This window comes from Podarcis vaucheri (genome assembly GCF_965113315.1).
Source record: "Podarcis vaucheri genome assembly, chromosome: 2".
Lineage (NCBI taxonomy): Eukaryota > Metazoa > Chordata > Lepidosauria > Squamata > Lacertidae > Podarcis > Podarcis vaucheri.
In genome coordinates, this window is record NC_138760.1 from 64,245,385 (window position 1) to 64,264,141 (window position 18,757).

General features: G+C 41.2%; 1 protein-coding gene across 2 annotated transcripts in view; it reads right to left on the reverse strand.

Annotated features, from left to right (window-relative positions):
* The window catches only part of TRPC7 (transient receptor potential cation channel subfamily C member 7), a 108,699-nt gene that overhangs the window by 83,651 nt on the left and 6,291 nt on the right, over positions 1 to 18,757 (reverse strand). For both annotated transcript variants that reach the window (XM_082211558.1, XM_082211557.1), the window contains exon 2: positions 14,739 to 15,518. In XM_082211558.1, the coding sequence (XP_082067684.1) occupies positions 14,739 to 15,491 (753 nt within the window). In that variant the 5' untranslated portion in view covers positions 15,492 to 15,518. The remainder of the gene's footprint in view (positions 1 to 14,738; positions 15,519 to 18,757) is intronic.

Genomic DNA, 18,757 nt, shown 5'->3' on the forward strand with positions numbered 1-18,757 from the left:
CATGAATGGAGACTGAGAGTCAGGAACCCACAGAACATAGGTATCTCACGAGTGTGAAACCCAGTGGGCTGAAATAATGATTATTAGTACTATTATTAATAATTAAATTTATAAAGCACCCTTAAGTAAAAGACCATAGGGCGGTTGGCAACATAGAACATAACAAAAAATGCCAATATACAACACCATATCTATGCAATACAAAAATAAATACAAAAATAAGCCAGTTATAGAAACACAATTCTACTAATAAAAACTTGATAAAATGCAGATTCTCATAACATGAGTTATTACCTAATAATCTCAGGTACAATTATAATATATATCCAATGGTCACAGTTTAAAAGTAGGGACTGGAAAATCAGCAGCAGGATATCTAAAGTACAAAAGCCGTGCAAAAGAACACAATTATGAAGCTCTTAATTCCTACCCCTCGCAGAAAAGGATAGATTCACCCAGCTCTCACCTGGGAACTTTCCTTCTCTGTCCCAGACTCTTACCCTGGAATAACTTCACTACCCTGCCTCGCACTCAGGGCCCTTCCACCACCGACCCACCACAGTCATGTTGGTGCTGTCCTTGGCTTCAATGGCATCCCAGAAGGGGAGACACCCAAGGCTAAAACCTTGTGGTGTTTCCCCCTTGAGGAGTTCCCCCTTGAGGAGACTCCCACCGGCATTGGCTTCTCACATACAGATCAAATGCCACAAAAGAACCTCACCATCATTTCACATTGTCTCAAACACTATCAAGCATTCTTGATAGATAGCTAATCTATCAAATATCCAGCAATCAAGTTATGACAAATCATGTGCTGTAGGTGCTTATGTAAACCACCAGCTCCCTTGCCTCAAGTGTTCTTCCCCAAACAGTATAAACCTTATGTCAAGGTGCCTAAACTTTGGCTCTCCTGATGCTGGTGGACTATACATCACTTCATTCCTGACTATTGGCCATACCAGCTGGGGCTAAAGAGAGGCTAACAACTTCTGGAGTGTCATGGGCGAGCTACTCCTACTTTATGCAAACCCCCTTTAACTGCCTGAGAGTAGAATCCTCTATGCACACTCCACAAAGTTCAGTGGGATTTACTCCTGGGTAACTGAGTATAGGATTTCAGTCTGAATTAGCTCAAGAGTGACAGTAGGATCAAAGTCAAAGAAGACCTTCACTTCACGAGTCCTGCATTCAATTGATACATCTCTCTGCTAGATAACCCACCATTGCAAAGTACCTCAAAACTCTCAGGAAAACGTTTCATCCCAAGCTATTACCTGTGGTTGCTAGGCTCTGTAGTGAGTGAAATTGGTGCCCATTATGCCTCAGCATTAAGATACCATTCACTGAAGGAAGCCTTATTCAAGCCTAAGTGTGGCAAGGATGTTCTTCTATCTTGGTGGGAGCAGTAAAGCAAATTGGAAAGCAGATGGAAAACCACCAGCCACCCAAGTGCACAGGGGGGAAGAGTTAACACAGAGAGCAGCCAGCAATCAATTGCTGCGCCCAGGCAAGCTATTTGTGCCAATACTCAACTCTCCAGGAAATAAAAAGCACAATATTTCTCACATAAAAATGTCTGCTAAAACAGAGCAGTTTCTTTTTCTGAATCACCCTCCAGCTACATGACATTCATTTGCAAGGCAATGTCTGCTGAGAGACAAACAATTATTTTTCTTTTTTAATCTGTAAAAAAGAATCTACATTAAGAGAAAGTTATTGATTTGCAAGATTTGGTAAAATGCATTTCAGAAATCTCTCTCTCCCTCCCCCTGTCTCTATCTCCCTTCTCCATCTCTGACCATGGTAGTTGGGTGAGATTTTAATAACTGCTTTCAGTACATCATGTCCAATATATCGAGCACATGAAATCTTGTTTATTTCATGCATTGCTCTCAGGTTGGACCCAAAGCACAAGATGGGGGAGAACCCACAAATTATCCTTATCCTTAGCAAACTGCATTCTGTCCCAGCAAGATTCACTGGGCTAAAAGAGACTCCCGACCCACTCCACGATCACAGCAAGCCTCCCCAGGAAATGTGCCCCACTCCTGCGCTGGAGCACTCTCTAAGATGGTAACAGCATGTTAAATAGATTCTCAGGTACCCCCACTGCTAAAAGCCAAAGAAATTTGCCTATGAGGGATATCAGCAATCATGGCAAGACGTAACCCATGGTTCCTGGTGTCAAGGACACTGCTGGGCATGCTTGCAGCAGGATCTGAAGATGCCATAAAGCAGGCATCCCCAAACTCGACCTTCCAGATGTTTTGGGAGTACAACTCCCACCATCCCTAGCTAACAGGACCAGTGGTCAGGGATGATGGGAATTGTAGTCCCCAAACATCTGGAGGGCCGAGTTTGGGGATGCCTGCCATAAAGTATGGGAAATGTAATTCTCATGGCTTCTACATTTCCCATGGCATTTTTTGCACCTATCTCACATTCTTATCCCACCTTTCAACCAAGGACCTCAAAGTGGGGGGCTCCAGTTTATCTTCCTCACAACCCTAAAAGGTTACAGTGATCTGCCAAGGTCATCGTTGTGAGCTTTGTGGCTGAGTAGGAGTACAAAGTTTTAGAAACCAAGTAAGTAATTCAAACAGAATAAAAGTCAAGATGGTCTTTCATTGACAAAGGTCTACAAATGTGCTCATCTGTTTATGACGTAAAGATCCTAAAATAAGAGTGGCTTGCTAAACAAGTCGTGCCCAACACATACCGGTAGCTTGCCATTGTATCCTATAAAAGGGGGCCAGTTTTTAAAGCATAGAAATAAAGAATAAACAAAGCTGAATATTTTCCTGAATTCAAAGCAAATAACTACTTTCCAATATGAGTTATTATATTGCATGTTGTGTGTGTCTCTTAAATTCTATTTATGTTTTGTCAGTACTGTAAAACAATTTCCCAATTTTCTTCAACCATTCTGTATTTCAGGCCGCCTCCAATGTTCAGCAATGCACAGCCTCACCTGCTTTTATGAAGTTGGTAGCAACTATAAGTCTACCCATTTTGTTTCTGCTTTTAAATAACAGTGAATTGCTTTGGGATTTTCTGTAAGCTGACAATTTGTAATATGTTCTATCTAAGCACTTCCATAAGGTACAACCACTATGAGGTGCCTCTGTGTTAGAAAATGAAATGAATGCAGCTACAGAAATGCCACCCCATTTCACCCCATACAAACTGGTAGGGACTTTCATTTTTACATATTTTTACTTCAACATTTTGTATTCATAAATCCTATATTTCATTTAACAGTTACATTTATATCTTGCCTTATATCTACATAGCCCAAGGCAGCACACACAATTCACCCTTCCCATTTTATCCTCACAACAAGCCTGTGAAGTACAATAAGCCAAGAGATAATGATTGAACCCCAAATCAACCAGTGAGCTTCATTGCAGAGAGAGGATTTTAATCTGGGTCTCCCAGGTAATCAGAGATTCTTAACCCGTAGACTACATTGATTTTAAGAACTATGCTACCATGGCTTTAATGAACATTTTCAGTTATGTGCTACTGATCTTTTTCAGTACAAGACTTTTGCAGAAAGTTTGTGGTGTATTCTGCCCCACCTCCATACCACAACCAATATAAAAAGTCTGAATGCATTGAACAGTTTTGTAACAAGGTTTTGTACAGCAAAATTGCTTGAGCCTCAGTGGTAAAATGAAGTGTTCCAGTAAGTATCTGTCGCACTTAAAAACGAACATCCCTCAACCAAGGAACTCATACTGACAAAATTAGATTATTAAACTGTGCACTGATAAAACATCTGGTATATATTGGCAGGAAAAATCACTTTAACATGCCTCCCATGGCCAGGTGGATTGAAGTAAAATTGCACGAAGGCTCATTGAAAAGTGTTCTTTATTTTTGTTACCATTAGTTAGAATGCATACGCATAAAGAAGTCTTCTATAAACATGTCCTCCACCCCACACTCCCTCTCTATGTTTCAGAGCTTTCCCTTGTAACAATTTTTGACCTTCACATGTTCAGTTCCTTCTTTTAACCCTTTACCTTATAGAAGGGAAGAGTATACCAGTATGTTATACATTAGCATTAGATCAGGAGTCTGGAAGATTGTGTAGTTTGCTTATGGGCTCAGTAAACGGTACACCTGGGGATGAATAAGTTCAGGAGAAAATGACAACTTTCTCGCATGATTAGGAAAAGACATAACTTCAGAGGCATAAATAAATCTATTTTTTTCTTATGTGCTGCACCAGGTGTTTGGATCCACTTGTGAATCATTTGGGGAGGCTTCAGGAAAAGCTTCCTTTACCCCTTCAATCATCATTTTCAAAAATGTATTTTTGCCAGCTTTAGGTTCCATTCATTCTAGTGAAATGTTACCTTGGTCACTGCGGAGCCAAAGGTGGCAGGACCCAAGTGGAAGCAATCTCTAAAACAGGGGAACTTGCAGCCCTCCAGACTCCAGCTCCCATCAGCTCCAGTCACCATGGACAGCGGATTCAAGGATAATGGGAGTTGTAGTCTAGCAACATCCAAAGAGCTACAGGATCCCCACTTATGCTCTAAAGGTTGCTATCAAGCATTCATGGTGGGTTAGAATGAGCATTCTGCTTTTTACTTGAACTGGACATTCAACAGATATTACTCTAAGACAGAAAGCAGAAGGTATGGATATACATTGATGAGAAATGTCAGGGCAGGGGTTGAATTAACTATATGAACGAGCCGAGATTTACAGTCCTATTCTCAGCTTAATAACTAATCTGAGCCAAACCTTATAATGAAAGAAAAGGAAATCCATCATCATAGATTAGTGGTAGAGCACAGTCTCTACATACATAATATCCCAGATTCACACAAAAAGGCTCTCAGATTTCTGAAAAATACCTCAGCCTGAAATCCTAAGGGCTGTTGCCTGCTAAGGTAGGTGTTACAGGTCCCAACAGACAGAAAGGTCCAGCCTGTCACTTTCTCCCCTTCTCCCACAATTATACCATTTCTCTGACAAAATCTGAACTTTCCATATCAGAAAGCATTTAGCGTGGTATGGCCGCCTGGAATTTAGAGTCTGCTTCTTCTCCACTTCTCTTCCTGCCTTCCTGGCTTGGTCCAAGTACAGAAATATCACGTTTTCAGAAAATGAATTTTGCCATAATGCAGAATAATGCTTGCCCTTGAATTTTGCATATATCCCTATATTGCTGAGGACTGTAATAATTAAGACACAGATAATTTATATACATTGACAGAGTGTTTGCTTCCTAGACAGCATTTGACCAGTGAGTAAAACAGCACACGGAAGCAGGTTGGAAATCAATTACTGCAGGAAATGTTTTTGTACAATATTAAATAGCATATTTGCTGAATGATATGTGAAAGTATCTCAGCTTCAATCAAATCCACATTCTTTAAATTTATATGCAAGATTCATTTTCCTGCAAATTATTCACCTCTCTTTCAGTGTGTCATGGAGAATCAATAATTAGGCACATATTTTTCCCCATTGTGGGTGGAAATCATATGCATGTAAAAAATGTGGTCTGCCTAGTTTTTCTGGGGAAAGTCATACCTCAGGGGTGTTCACATTTGCAAATCAATATCCATTCCAGAAGACAGAAGAGTGGGAGGCAGAAGCTTCTGAAGACATTGTGGGAGAAGAAAACAGGTGGCTGAGGACTCAGGAACTTAATGGGGCCTTAGGGAGGTTGTTCCTTACAATGGAGTAGGGCACAGTGACAGTCTTTGGTATAATGCAGCCTCCCACAATGGAAAAGTTTATGAAGATTATTATTATTGATTAGATTAGATTTCTTTTCATTCACCTAGAGATCCCATGGTGGCTCTGTCAGATATTTGGGGTGTTGGTTGTTAGGGCTTTAAATACTAACATGAGCACTTCTTGTATTGGGCCTGGAAACAAATTGGTAATCAGCAATAAGCATGCTGAATTCTATGACACTTACATATACTGTAAGGTAAAAGGTAAATTACCCCTGGATGGTTAAGTCCGAACAAGGTGACTATGGGGTTGCAGCGCTCATCTCGCTTTTCAGGCCGAGGGAGCTGCCATTTGTCCACAGACAACTTTCTGGGTCATGCGGCCAGTATGACTAAACCTCATCTGGCACAACGGGACACCATGACGAGTGGCAGAGTGCACAGAAACGCCAATTACCTTCCCACCGCAGCAGATGGTGCTGTGGTCTAAACCACTGAGCCTCTTGGACTTGCTGATCTGAAGGTCGGTGGTTCGAATCCACTTGACAGTGGTAAGCTCCCGTTGCTCTGTCCTAGCTTCTGCCAACCTAGCAGTTCAAAAGCACACCAGTGCAAGTAGATAAATAGGTACATATACTGTATATAGGGTCGGGAGTGTCATTTTTGCCAATTTACCTCAGAAATAGCTCAAAAATATCCAGTTTCACTTTATGGCAACCCTACTAAGGATAGCTGTATTTCATATTATACAGGCACAGGAGCATCTGTAGTAGTCCAGATGTTGGACTACAATTTTAATGATCCCTGAGGTCCAGCAACAGAGGTTCCTCACACCATCTTAAAACAAAGGGGAGGGACCTTTGTCTCAAAATGAGATGGAAAGATGTTGGATTCAACCCAAACTATGATAGTTGCACTTATACCACAAAAGTATATTCAGTTCAAATATGGGCAACAGAATAATAGAAAATAAATAATAAATATATGCACTTGGCCTAGGTGTACTTTTCATAGCTGTTGCAAGCTGGTTAGTGATCCAGAATTGAGGGGAATGTTAGAATATCCATTTTTTTAAATGTAAAATATTTTTTATCCCCATTCTTCTGGTGCAAAACCACCACTAAGACCAACTTCCAATGTTTAAAAAGCACAGTTTAATAAAAAGAAATATAAATCGACCTACTTAAGAGGTAGGTTCAATAGCTGAAACATAAAAACCAGTATTTACTGGGTATAGCAAAAAGCCTGCCAGAATAATAAAAAAGTTGTCAATAACTGGCAAAATTGGAGAGAAAGAGGTAATATTATTACCCTACTTGCAACATTTGCAAGATTTGTACCCAGATACTGCAGGTGGCGCTGTGGGTTAAACCACAGAGCCTAGGACTTGCTGATCAGAAGGTCAGCGGTTCGAATCCCCGCGACGGGGTGAGCTCCCGTTGCTCGGTCCCAGCTCCTGCCCACCTAGCAGTTCAAAAGCACCTCAAAGAGCAAGTAGATAAATAGGTACCACTCCGGCGGGAAGGTAAACGACGTTACCATGCGCTGCTCTGGTTCGCCAGAAGCGGCTTAGTCATGCTGGCCACATGACCCGGAAGCTGTACGCCGGCTCCCTCAACCAATAAAGCAAGATGAGTGCTGCAATCCCAGAGTCGGTCACGACTGGACCTAATTGTCAGGGGTCCCTTTACCTTTACTGCATAGTAAGGTGTGGAGGTGGGGTTTTTTTTGGGGGGGAGGCACAACTTTGGAGAGAAATGGTGAGGCCAGTTCCAAGAGGCTGTTCACTCAGATGCCAAAAGATGAACAGGTAGAAAACTAGACTAGAAGACAGTGGTGCCAGAATGGTGGGGCAAGGCAGTCTAGAACCAGAACATGTAAGGTATATTTGCTATCTGGGCTGAACTGTGCTCAGAGGAAGTTCTAGGAAATAGAATGCAGAGTAATAAATGAGGAGCAATGAAAAGAAAAGTAAAATCCCCCCCCAATCACCCAATCACAAGCAATGCAAAGGTTTAATAAGCAGAGCTCAACTCATTGACATTCTGTGGTTCCGCTCTGCTTGTGGCACAAAGCCTTTTAAGAATACATCCTTTCTTCACTTCACAGAGCTTCCTAACATTTATTTTATTTTTAATTGTAAAGAAAAGAATTGAAAGCCTACCCCATTTCTGCTTACAGCAGCAGATGGCTTTTCCATACCAGCTTGCAGCCCAACAACTCTTCCAAGAACGATGTTCTTCAACCTTGGGTCCTCAGATGTTGTCAGACTAAACCTCTATCACACCAGCCTTAGCCAATGGTCAGGGATGATGGGATTTGTAGTACAACAATACCTGCGGACCCAAGGTTGAGAAGCGCTGGCTAAAATGGCCAGCTGACCACAATATATTAGGTGGCGGCAAAGGGCAACATAATAGGTTTCACAGAGTTTAAAATGTGATGCATTTCTATTGTAAGCAGAAGAAAGAAATTTTAAGAATCAATAGACAGGAGTGCAACAAGGCTTTCCCCTCTCTCTTCCCTGCAAATAACCCCAACCAACCTCCAGAACACAACACACAGGGAAAGGAGAAAGGGGTCTTCCATCTGACAAGCTTAATTGCTTGTGCTGACAGAAGTTTTGCCATAGTGCTCCCTGTATCTCCTTGGTTGTCATAATGAGCTACCTTAGTTTGCCTTTATATTCCAAAACTGTTTCTTATAAATTACCTGGACATAATATTTATTGAATTCTCTATGTATCCCCATTACCTGGACATAATATTTATTGAATTATCTATATATCCCCATTTCATTATCTGGCCTGCTGAGACAACTTCAGGTTTTGGGGGGTGTTTTTTATTGTGGAAGCTCTCTTGGAAGCAATACACAGTATATAATTAAATACCTCCAGGAAGCCTACAATTTACCCATAGTCTATTTTTCCTCAAACCAATATTTCCAGCCACCAGGGAGTTTGGTTCCGATCATAAAATCATTTGCTCTCAAGTAATCTTGTTAAAGTCAGTGAAGCCATTCTGCAGTCTAAAAACTTTGAAAACACAAAGGATTGCAATCCTCCTCATAGTTCATCTGCCCAAATCCCACAGATACCACTAGATATCTAGGCCCTTGCATGCAATGGATAATGAAGGTACACCACATAACTTGTTAAGCACAGTGGGAGTTCAATTAAAAGCCTTGGGTGTCAGGCTGTAGGACCTTACTTAGCAGACCACCACATGGAAGCCAGCTAGCCAATCCACATGGGCAGAATCTTAGGAGGTCATGTGATCAAGGTGAACTATGTTCTGCTTCTGTGTAAATCCCTTGTTCTGCTATTGCTCTTCATCTACATAGTTGTATGTTTTATTGTTGTAACTTGAGTCCTTATGGTGAAGAGTGCAAAAGAAATTTTATTAAGAAATAAATCAACATAAATGTGGCTGGCATTCAATGCTTATTTATCCTGCATGCCTGTTTCTGCTCACTATTCCTCTGACCCTGCCTTGCTGAGACTATTACTGTCACACATTGCCTCCCATAAGGGTTTAGCTCACTTTATGAACACTAAAACTGCATTGTAAAGAATTTTGGACCATGTGTTAACAGCCACGATAGAAAAAGGAGGTTGGAGACTTCAGAAGGCGAAAGCCACTTGAGGTTCAACTAACAGCACAATCCTAAACTCATCTACTCAGTATTCAGTGTATCTTACTCCCAGGGAAGTAAAGTTAGGATTGCATCCTAAATTTAATTAAGATCAAGAGCTGCTTATGAGGTTATGCTAGCATACATTCCTGATGGTGGCATTTATAAACAGTGTGGACTCCATTCTGCTGGCATGGGTTGGGAGGAGTAGCACGTACTAATGAGTGTGACTTGAAATCTTATAATAACATTTCTGACTGCTGAAACCGCATCCTGTTCCTCTGTGCAATTCTGTAATTGAATTTAGATTACTAAATGGAATGCTATGGATGTTGCTTTCTTTATCACAAGGACTCAAAGTGATCTTGAAACCGAATGCTGCTTGCGTAAGGGGAAGGCCCTGTACTCAGCACGATAATAGATTTAGGTAGGTAACAAACAAGGAGAGGCATATTGCCGCTCAGAAATAAGAAGAATGCATGATTCAATTTCTGTTTGGCATTGTGTAGTTTATTTCTGGGTTTTCATTTAGAAGCACTAAGGTTTGACATTTTGTATGACATTATTTACAAGGGCATTGCCGTCAGAACGCTTGCTAAAAATATGGTCACCTGAAGAGATGATCGATGAGCATCCAGCCATTTTATACTTAATGCTCTTGTTTATTTCACTTCCTTATTTACGAAATGAGCTTCCTGCTTGCTTGCAGGTGTTACCTGTAGGAGGGGAGTGGAGGAAATCTGCATATTCTTTCATATGAAGGTGACAATTTATACCACTTGCATTGGGTCAAATTGTGTCTCTTACTCCTCAGTGACAAATTTCCAGGCTCTTACAGAATATGTAATCAACTTACTCATGAAAGAAACATATTCAGGAACTCTGTTGATTATTGAGACAAGGAGGCTTGTACCTGAGAATGGAATATGTCTTTTCTGGTTAAAGATGAGAATTTGCTGCTCTTAAATTAAATAGAACAAGGCATTTCTAAGGTGAATCAGAGAACAAATGCCTGCATTTTTTACCAAGTTGCTGTATAATTTTAATTTGCTACATGGCAGTCAGCTGCTCTGAAATTCACCTGCCGAATGATATTGTGACACACAGGTCAAAGTAATTATGTATTTCTAAATGTTATGTTTAGGGTTCAACCTCTCCTAAATCAAAACTTAATTCATTTCAGTGGGATATGTGTAGGAGGAACTGCATTTCATGGACTGTAACCTTGGTGTCTATGAGAACATGTTTACTTGACTTTCTAAACTTGTACAGTAATTGGAAGTGCACCACATCATTCTAAAATTGTTTATTTGATCTTAAATCAGTCTCACTGTGAGTTTGATCAGAACTTCAAGAAGAATTCACTTACAGAAATTAAGACAATTCTGTCTGATGCTTTAAAATAACCATTAAAATCTGTCTGATGCTTTTAAAAATAACCATAGCCCTTTGAATTAGAAAGCTTCCCTCTGTAAATTGGGATACATGGCCATCCTAGATGCCCTGAAAACATTGGGTCCATTGGATCCTAAGTCCATAGATAACCTGAGGGACCTGATCCTCGGGCCTTTCAGCTATACTAGCCAGTTACTGCAGCAGTGGAAAAAGACGAGACAACTGTCCTGGCTGGTTTGAAAATTCACGAAGCAAGGAGATATCTGTTTTGGGTGTGCTCATGTGAATTGGTGAATATCCACATGCATCTGAAATCTGTCTTTTAGATTATCAGATGTGGGATTTTAAAACAAATTTGATATTGAATATTCTACGGGCAGGTTTATCTTTCCCTGCTATGGCTCCATTCAGGGGTGATGTTATGTCCTTACAATCATATTGTTGTAAGGCGCCCATCAATTGCTGAAGACTGATCTGTAATATTTTAGAGCAAGAGAACTCAAAGTTTGTTGCTGACTGGTCTCTAAGGATGTTTAAGAAGGTGATATATGGGATTTTTTTTATTTAAAAAATGCCCTCCCTGGTAGTGTTTATTGGTCAGAACATTGACCGTCAACTCACTCAAGATGAACCCTGGCCCAAATCCATAAGCAGAGGGAAAGCGAATCATTATTCTGTATATCTTAGGTTGACAACTAGTTAGAAAAGAATCAATAAAGCGACTATTTCTCAAAGTCTTCTTGCTTAGAGAATCAGTCTTTCAAAGTCTTTCCATTATATTTTGCATACATGGCTTTTCTCTGTCTACTTCTTTCATTTTTGTTTTATGGTGTATTTTAATTATTATGTATTTCAATAGTTTTGCGCAGTTGGTGTTTTTTTAAAAAAATGTTTAGAAGTGTATTTTGGCAGTGAGTAATATATTACTAAACAAATAAAGTATTAATAATAAATATAGTAATGGTTAATAATCTGATTGTTAATATATTATTGATCATATATAAAATTATAAATAAATAAATAGCAATAGTATTCATGGAAATAGTTCTAGCTGGAAATCCTACACAGTATCAAATACTGATTTCTCAATTAAGTATTGATGGGATTAACACCTATGCTCATTAGAAGAAACATGGCTGGGTAATCAATATCTAATTTGAGGTGAATGTCTATTGCATAATATATTTTACTGTTATTTTCCCTATGAGCAGTCAGCATGTCCACCGCATATAACTGCAGAATTCCTTGCAGTTCAGACCCCTGTTTCTGATCATAGAATCATAGAGTTGGAAGAGACCACAAGGGCCATCGAGTCCAACCCCCTGATGATTACACACTTTCTGAAACTCATTTCTTATCTGGATTGATTATTAATCTTTAAAACACCTCTGGCAGCCAGAGCCATGCTAACAGAAATATGGGTGCATTCAAAGCAAATGCTATTCCTACTTCAATTAACAATTCTAGATACTTGGTGGTTTCCTTTTCAAAATGAAGGCAGTACAGCTGTCATATTGATTCTTGCCTCTAGCAGTGGTCAGGACCATTTTCTGTCTTATCCCCCTTCCTTCCAAACTCCCAGGTACTGAAGTCACAGAGGTTGGAACCAATCCATCAGTTGTGCTGACATCTTGGCACACTCAAAAAAGAAAGGGCTTTTTCTTTTCTTTTTCAGAGCTGTTCTCCCGGCCCCAAACACTTCTGCAAAGACTTAATGTGCAGAGGAACCATATCCGGGTTTTCTGTTTGTTTGTTTAAAGGCAGCAGGTGAATTTCAGTGGCAAGGAAAAGAGGGTGAAGCAACTAAGTAGTACGCACCATGACTGTAGGATTTCTGATACCTACAGAGGGCAACCTATTGATGGTACCTGATTCCAGGTATCACCAGAGCCAATGTACCCATTGAATGGAAGGGCTGGAGTGTGCACAGTCTCGCAGGAACCCAAAAGCAAAACTGATAGAGAGCTTGGAAGGTATGGCATCATGGTACTTCTGAAACTGAAACGACTACATCCCCAAAGATAGATATTTGGGAACAGGATAATAGATTGATGGGGATTAAGCATCAGACTGAGACCATTTCAAGCACCCTCCAAGAAACCATAGCTAGAACTCTACCCTTCTTAACAGAAGCATGAATAACGTCAACGACTTTTCCAGTAAGATATGAGATACTATGTTTGAAACTAGCTTTTCAGGATTTGGTTCAAATGTGAAAATATGTTGGGTTCTAATAGGGATGGGGGAGATATTTGTTCCATTTACATTTTGAAATGCATAGGCCTCACCCACTGGTCCCTGGCCAAAATTATAGGATGGAACAGAGCCATGATTTTAAGTGTAGGCAAAGCTGGCATGGAATGGAAACATCCACAGATTCTAACAACCTGCCAAGCAGAACCAAGAAGGGTTCTCGTTTCCACATTCTGGTGATCATTGTTACATGAGTGACCCAAATCAAATTGATTCATGTTTCTTTCATCCATACATCTAAAACCATCAATCTAGTCTGAAATAAGATTTCTTTATAACAACTTCTAGAATGTTATCCTGAGCCAGCTGAGCCCAGGGAGGACAAATAGCTGGTAGCTTAATTCTTTATTGACAAAGCACACATTTACGATAACTCTTAAGATGCACGGAACACACACACTTCCGACAACTAAATAGATGGCATCCCCTCACCAGGCTTGTGCTCCAAGATGGACTTCTGGGGCAACAACTTGACCATGCCTCTGTCCAAACTTAAGTACCTTCATCTGACAGGGTGCATGCAAGCAAACATCATGGAAGTTGCTGCTGGGCATTTCTCTTTAAGCCCCTCCTGGTCCTGGGGGACAGCAGGGAAAGGGATGGATGGGATTCCACACACCCCCTCAGGTGCATCTCTTCATCCACTCTGGTGTATCCTGCCCTTCTTCCCTTGGCTCCAGCTGCTACAACTTTTCCCTGTCCTCCAGCCCCAGCCTTGTGTCCTGCACCTCCTCTTCTGTCACTGACTGCTCAGACTCTTCCCCTTCCTCCAGCCCTGGATGCTGCCTTTCAAGAGGCACAAAACTGCACAAATCACTACCCACTTCCCCTGGACCAGCCTCTGACCCTGCTGCCTCTGCCACACATTCCTTGGAGTCCTGCCAGTCATTGATACATGTGCTTTCTCAAATAGTCAGACCAGGAGATACCTTAAATGTGTGTATGCATTTAAGGTGTCGCATTTTTTGTTTATCAAATAGAAGCTGCAAGAGCCCAAGCAGAGATGCAACCATAGTGTGTGCGTGCGTGCATGTGTGTATGAAAATAATTTTAACCCTTTCCCTCCATGGTGCCGTCCTACACCCCTCTGAATTTGCCACTTCGACATTAATAGCAGCTCTCTTCTAAGGATGCAGTGGCGTAGCGTGGGGGGTGCAGGGGGGGCGGCCGCACCGGGTGCAACATCTGGGGGTTAGGGTTAGGGGGCGCAAATCCATGGGTTAGGGGGCGCAAATCCACGGGTTAGGGGGCACAAATTACTTGCCTTGCCCCGGGTGCTGACAACCCACGCTACGCCACTGTAAGGATGAAAAGCTGTTTGGGGAGGGATTTTCACTGGGATCTCAGCACGTGAGGAACAGTTCATTTCCCTCCCCTGCCTTCCATGGTTCTGATCCTAATCCACCCCCAACATCATGGCTGCAATTTGAAAAACAAAATGCAGACATTTTAAAAACATACATTTAACATATACAGTATTTTTCCGTCTATAAGACGCCCCCATGTATAAGATGCCCTTTAATTTTGGAGACTCCAATTTAAGAAAATAGGGGAAGATCTATCCATGTATAAGACACCCCCAAATTTTGGACATTTTGGGGGGGGGGACCTAGTCTTATACATGGAAAAATACGGTAGTTTAGCTCGGTCTTACATTTTCTTTGTAAACTCTGATATCATTACGTGTGTGTGTGTGTGTGTGTGTGTGTGTGTGTGTGTGTTGGAGGGGGAGAAAAGATTTTCATCTTGTATTACCTTAAATTCTGTCTCAATGTTGGCTAGTCTTGCCAGTTCGTTGCTTAGCTCTAAAGCGGTAAGAACAGGGTCTTCACTAGAAAGAGCCAAATAAGCAGCACTTGCTAATCCTTTGTAGGCATTCATCCTCGATCGCGAATGACTGAACGAATCTTTCCTTTGCTTCTCAAAGCATTCATTGCACTTACAGAAGTAGTCGTGGGGCCTTTCTATCCGTGCCCCTTTCAGTAGCAATATATGAACGATTTCATATTCCTGGCAATGAGCAGCAAGTATGATAGGAGTAATGTCATGGGAAAAGCGCGTTCCATCTTCATCATAAGCGTAAAAATCATCGTCTCGTAGCTCTTGCTCAAGGGGGCTGAGAGTGAGACGTTGTCCTTGTGCAAAGGCCGGGTGGTTCAATATTGCTTCCACAATACGCACATATCCTTTGCTGATGGCTAACAAGAGTGCATCCCCAACGCGAGCCAGATTCTCCTTCTTCAGAAGGAGTTCAGTGACTTCCAGGTGTTCATTGCCCACTGCCAGCTGCAGAGCATTTTGTCCCATGTAATCAACACAGTTGAAGTTCAAAGTTTTGGATTCCTCCAGCATTTTCCGTACCACCGGGATGTTCCCATATTCTGCTGAATCCAAGAAGCGCTCTTCCTCAGGTGTCAAGCTGGTGCCTTTCTCATTGAACATGTAGGCTGGACCTCGGGTGGCCTGCCTCCGCCCTTTCTCCCGGAGGGTGGTGTGCCGTCGATGCATGATTTTCAGATATGTGGTTTTTCAAGCCTGGGGGGAAAGAACAGAATATAGTAGATTTCTAAAAGGCGAATGCTGTCTGTCTGCTATCCATCTATTGATTACCTTGTGCTTGATCTGACTTTTATTTCCCATTGATATCCATAAAAGAGTCAAGCAGAAAGTCTTAGGTACTTAACTCTGCTATTGAAACACATGTTTGTCATAGTCAGAATAAACCCCTTGGAATTAATGGGCATAACTTAGGTCTATTCATTTCAGTGGGTCTACTCTAAGCTGGGCGCAACCCAAGGAACTTAAAGGTTTCTGAGACTGAAAGTAGAATTAGTTTAGTTGGCACCAATTGGAGATTTCATTTAAGGTTAATTTCTGGGGGACGGTGGGATATTTTTGAGAGCAGAGTTAAGGAAGGCTGTGTTAAACCTCTCCTCCTCAAGCACTACAGTTCCTGTGAAAAATGGTCCACCCTGTCCAACTTTAAAATAAAAATAATAATTCCATGTTGTAACTACTAACTATGCAATTAAAGTAACATCTAGTTTGAGCTTAACTTCAACTGGATCATATCCATTATTTTAAATCATAAAGTTTCTCCTAAAGCAGGCACACAAAAACTTGTCAACATGGCATGTTTTAAAAGGATTTACCTATATCTTAATATACTGACCTGTAATGAATACTGGTCATACTTATAGGGTGAAGAACAGATTTGATTGTTGCTGCATCATCCAAAGTTATGAAGTGCCCATTAAAGGATCAGGCATATATCTGGGTTTGTTTCACTGAGATTTTCCTTTTTAAGCAGAATTTTACTATCACAGCACACTTTAATTACATAGAAACTTGGGATTTGGATTCAGAGCTCAATAAAGTTAAAAATAATGTTTGCATTTTGGATGACACCTTCAAAGGCTCACACAAAGTGGAATTCACCACAGTAAATTGTATGGTCAATAATTCAATACTACTTGGAATCATTCCAGGGGCAATTAAGTACTGATGAAAGAAGGGCACAAGATTCAATAATTCATGGCAACATTCTTTTCCAGGTTCTCAGCAGTTTTACAATATATTGTTTGAAAACTGAAACTGTAATAGTAATATATAAGCCACATCGCTTCTCTGAAGTCATTAATCTCCTTAATAGATTCCTACATCTGAATGTATATTCTCCACTGAGATCTCATGTCACAATTTAAAACCAAAGATTGCCAAAGGTCACCTATTAAGAAGATTTCCTTCCTGGAGAATCCCTAGGGATCTCTGAAACATCACATCAAAATGCAGGTGTTCACTTAGTGCTCAAGTGTGATTTAGATGATAAATGGCTAGGTAGCTCCAGTGGAATCCTAGAATTGCAATAGTAATCATCAGGTGAAATTCTATTGCTAATGAGAGAAAATACCTGCTTTATATTATTAATTTAGTATTTATTTTTCCTCTATCTATCAGAGGAAAGCGGGTAGAGAACCAAATATGAATGAGCTACCTCTTCTCTGTGTCATGCTAGGTCCATGCTGGTAGAGCAGTGATGAAGTTGGGTGAGACTGAGACCTCCTGTTCCTTTTTAAACACACACACACACACACACACACACACACACACACACCTTCCCTCTGATTAATTCAAATGGAAGGGAAATAAACCAAACCAGTTCTGAGGCTGAAGTACTTTGTCCTAAATTACTGGAGCATGTCAGGGGATCTTACAGCCTCTGGGACGCCCTCCCAGTGACCATAGGATCACAGGTTTGATGTCTAGGAAAAAGGGAATTATTTACTCCTAAACGCTTGATATAATTTAATTCTTTAAAAAACCAAGAACAAACCACAACCAGGATGGTTTAGAATATCTATCTTGTGCTATGGGATTATTTCAGACACACAGCTCCCTGGAAGCTGATAGAATAGTCAATTACCATACATCTGGGTTTTCCCCTGACATTTTGACTATTCAGCAAAATTAGCCCTGACACCATTTTTACACCCGAAAACCAGGACATGTCAGGAATTTTCCTGACGTATGGCAAGTCTAACTTATGGTCTGGTCCATTGTAGACAGTGTCAAAGAGATATAAACAAGTAGGTGTGCTCAGCACCCACCCCCAAAGGGTCCAGACATATTAATTACTTTCCATAATCACATTTATTGTTAAACCAGGTCAACAGAGGTGGGAGGGGTAGGGAGGGAGGAATTTGATAGCAGCGAAATTTATTTTTGCCATCAGCACAGCCATTTCCCATTGAGAATTGAATGCCAATATTTATGGCTAACTTTTTCAAAGCATTGGGAGGCTCAGATCCAATTACTTGTCAGATGAGTTGGCTGTTTAGAACATTTCTGTAGCTTTCCAAATCACAAAGGATGAACAACAAAGCCAAACGGATTCAAAAGAGACCTAACTGAATGACGAGGAGTAAAAGTGGTGGTGAGCTTTTAATGAAACAATGGCCAGGTGTGGACTTGAAGAGAGCTGGAGCCAAGAACCAGCATGGCGGGGCATGTGCCAAGGGCCCAGACTTCAGCAGGGGACTCAGTGACAAGGGCCTCCTGGACCTCCTGCAATGAGAAGGTACACAGGACCTGAATAAGGTTGCAGGCTTATTTTGTGTGGCTGCAGACATGTGGGAAGCTCTGGTTGTTGGGAACTACATAGAAAAGCAAATGACAGCCCCAGAGCTTAGGGAGAAACCTACATATGATCCCAAACAAGGAGATTGCTGGAGCAGAATGTATGGAAACCATCCTGTCAAAGGGGTAATTTCTTAAATATGTGACTTTCATGGGAGCTGAGAAAAAGTTTGATTGAAATGAAGTGGGGAAAAGCAGACAAGCAAAAGTTATGGTAAAAATAAGTCAATAAGGACCAAGTCCACCATCTTGCAATTGCTTATCACTTTTCAGGTTTTGTATTACTTATTGATAGCTTTCTACACTCTACAAGGAGAAATCCCACATTAGGCTATATCCCCACAATGTCTGCATACTAAAGCCAAAAAGCAGGGCTGCAGGCATGGGCAGTCGTACTGCAGAGCCATTCTCCTGATTGGCAACACTTAGCTGAAGGGGGGCAGGGCAATGGTTGGGGGTTGGGGCTGCCCAGGTGCACTGGTGAGAGTGCTGGATTGGTCTCCCAGTGCACCTGGGCAGACTCAACCTCACCATTGCCCTGTTGCACCTCATCAAGGAAAATGGTGGCAGCATTGCCATTGTTGGGACAGCACCATGCTGTCCAAGAGCCTTGTGGTACCTTCAAGACCAATATATTT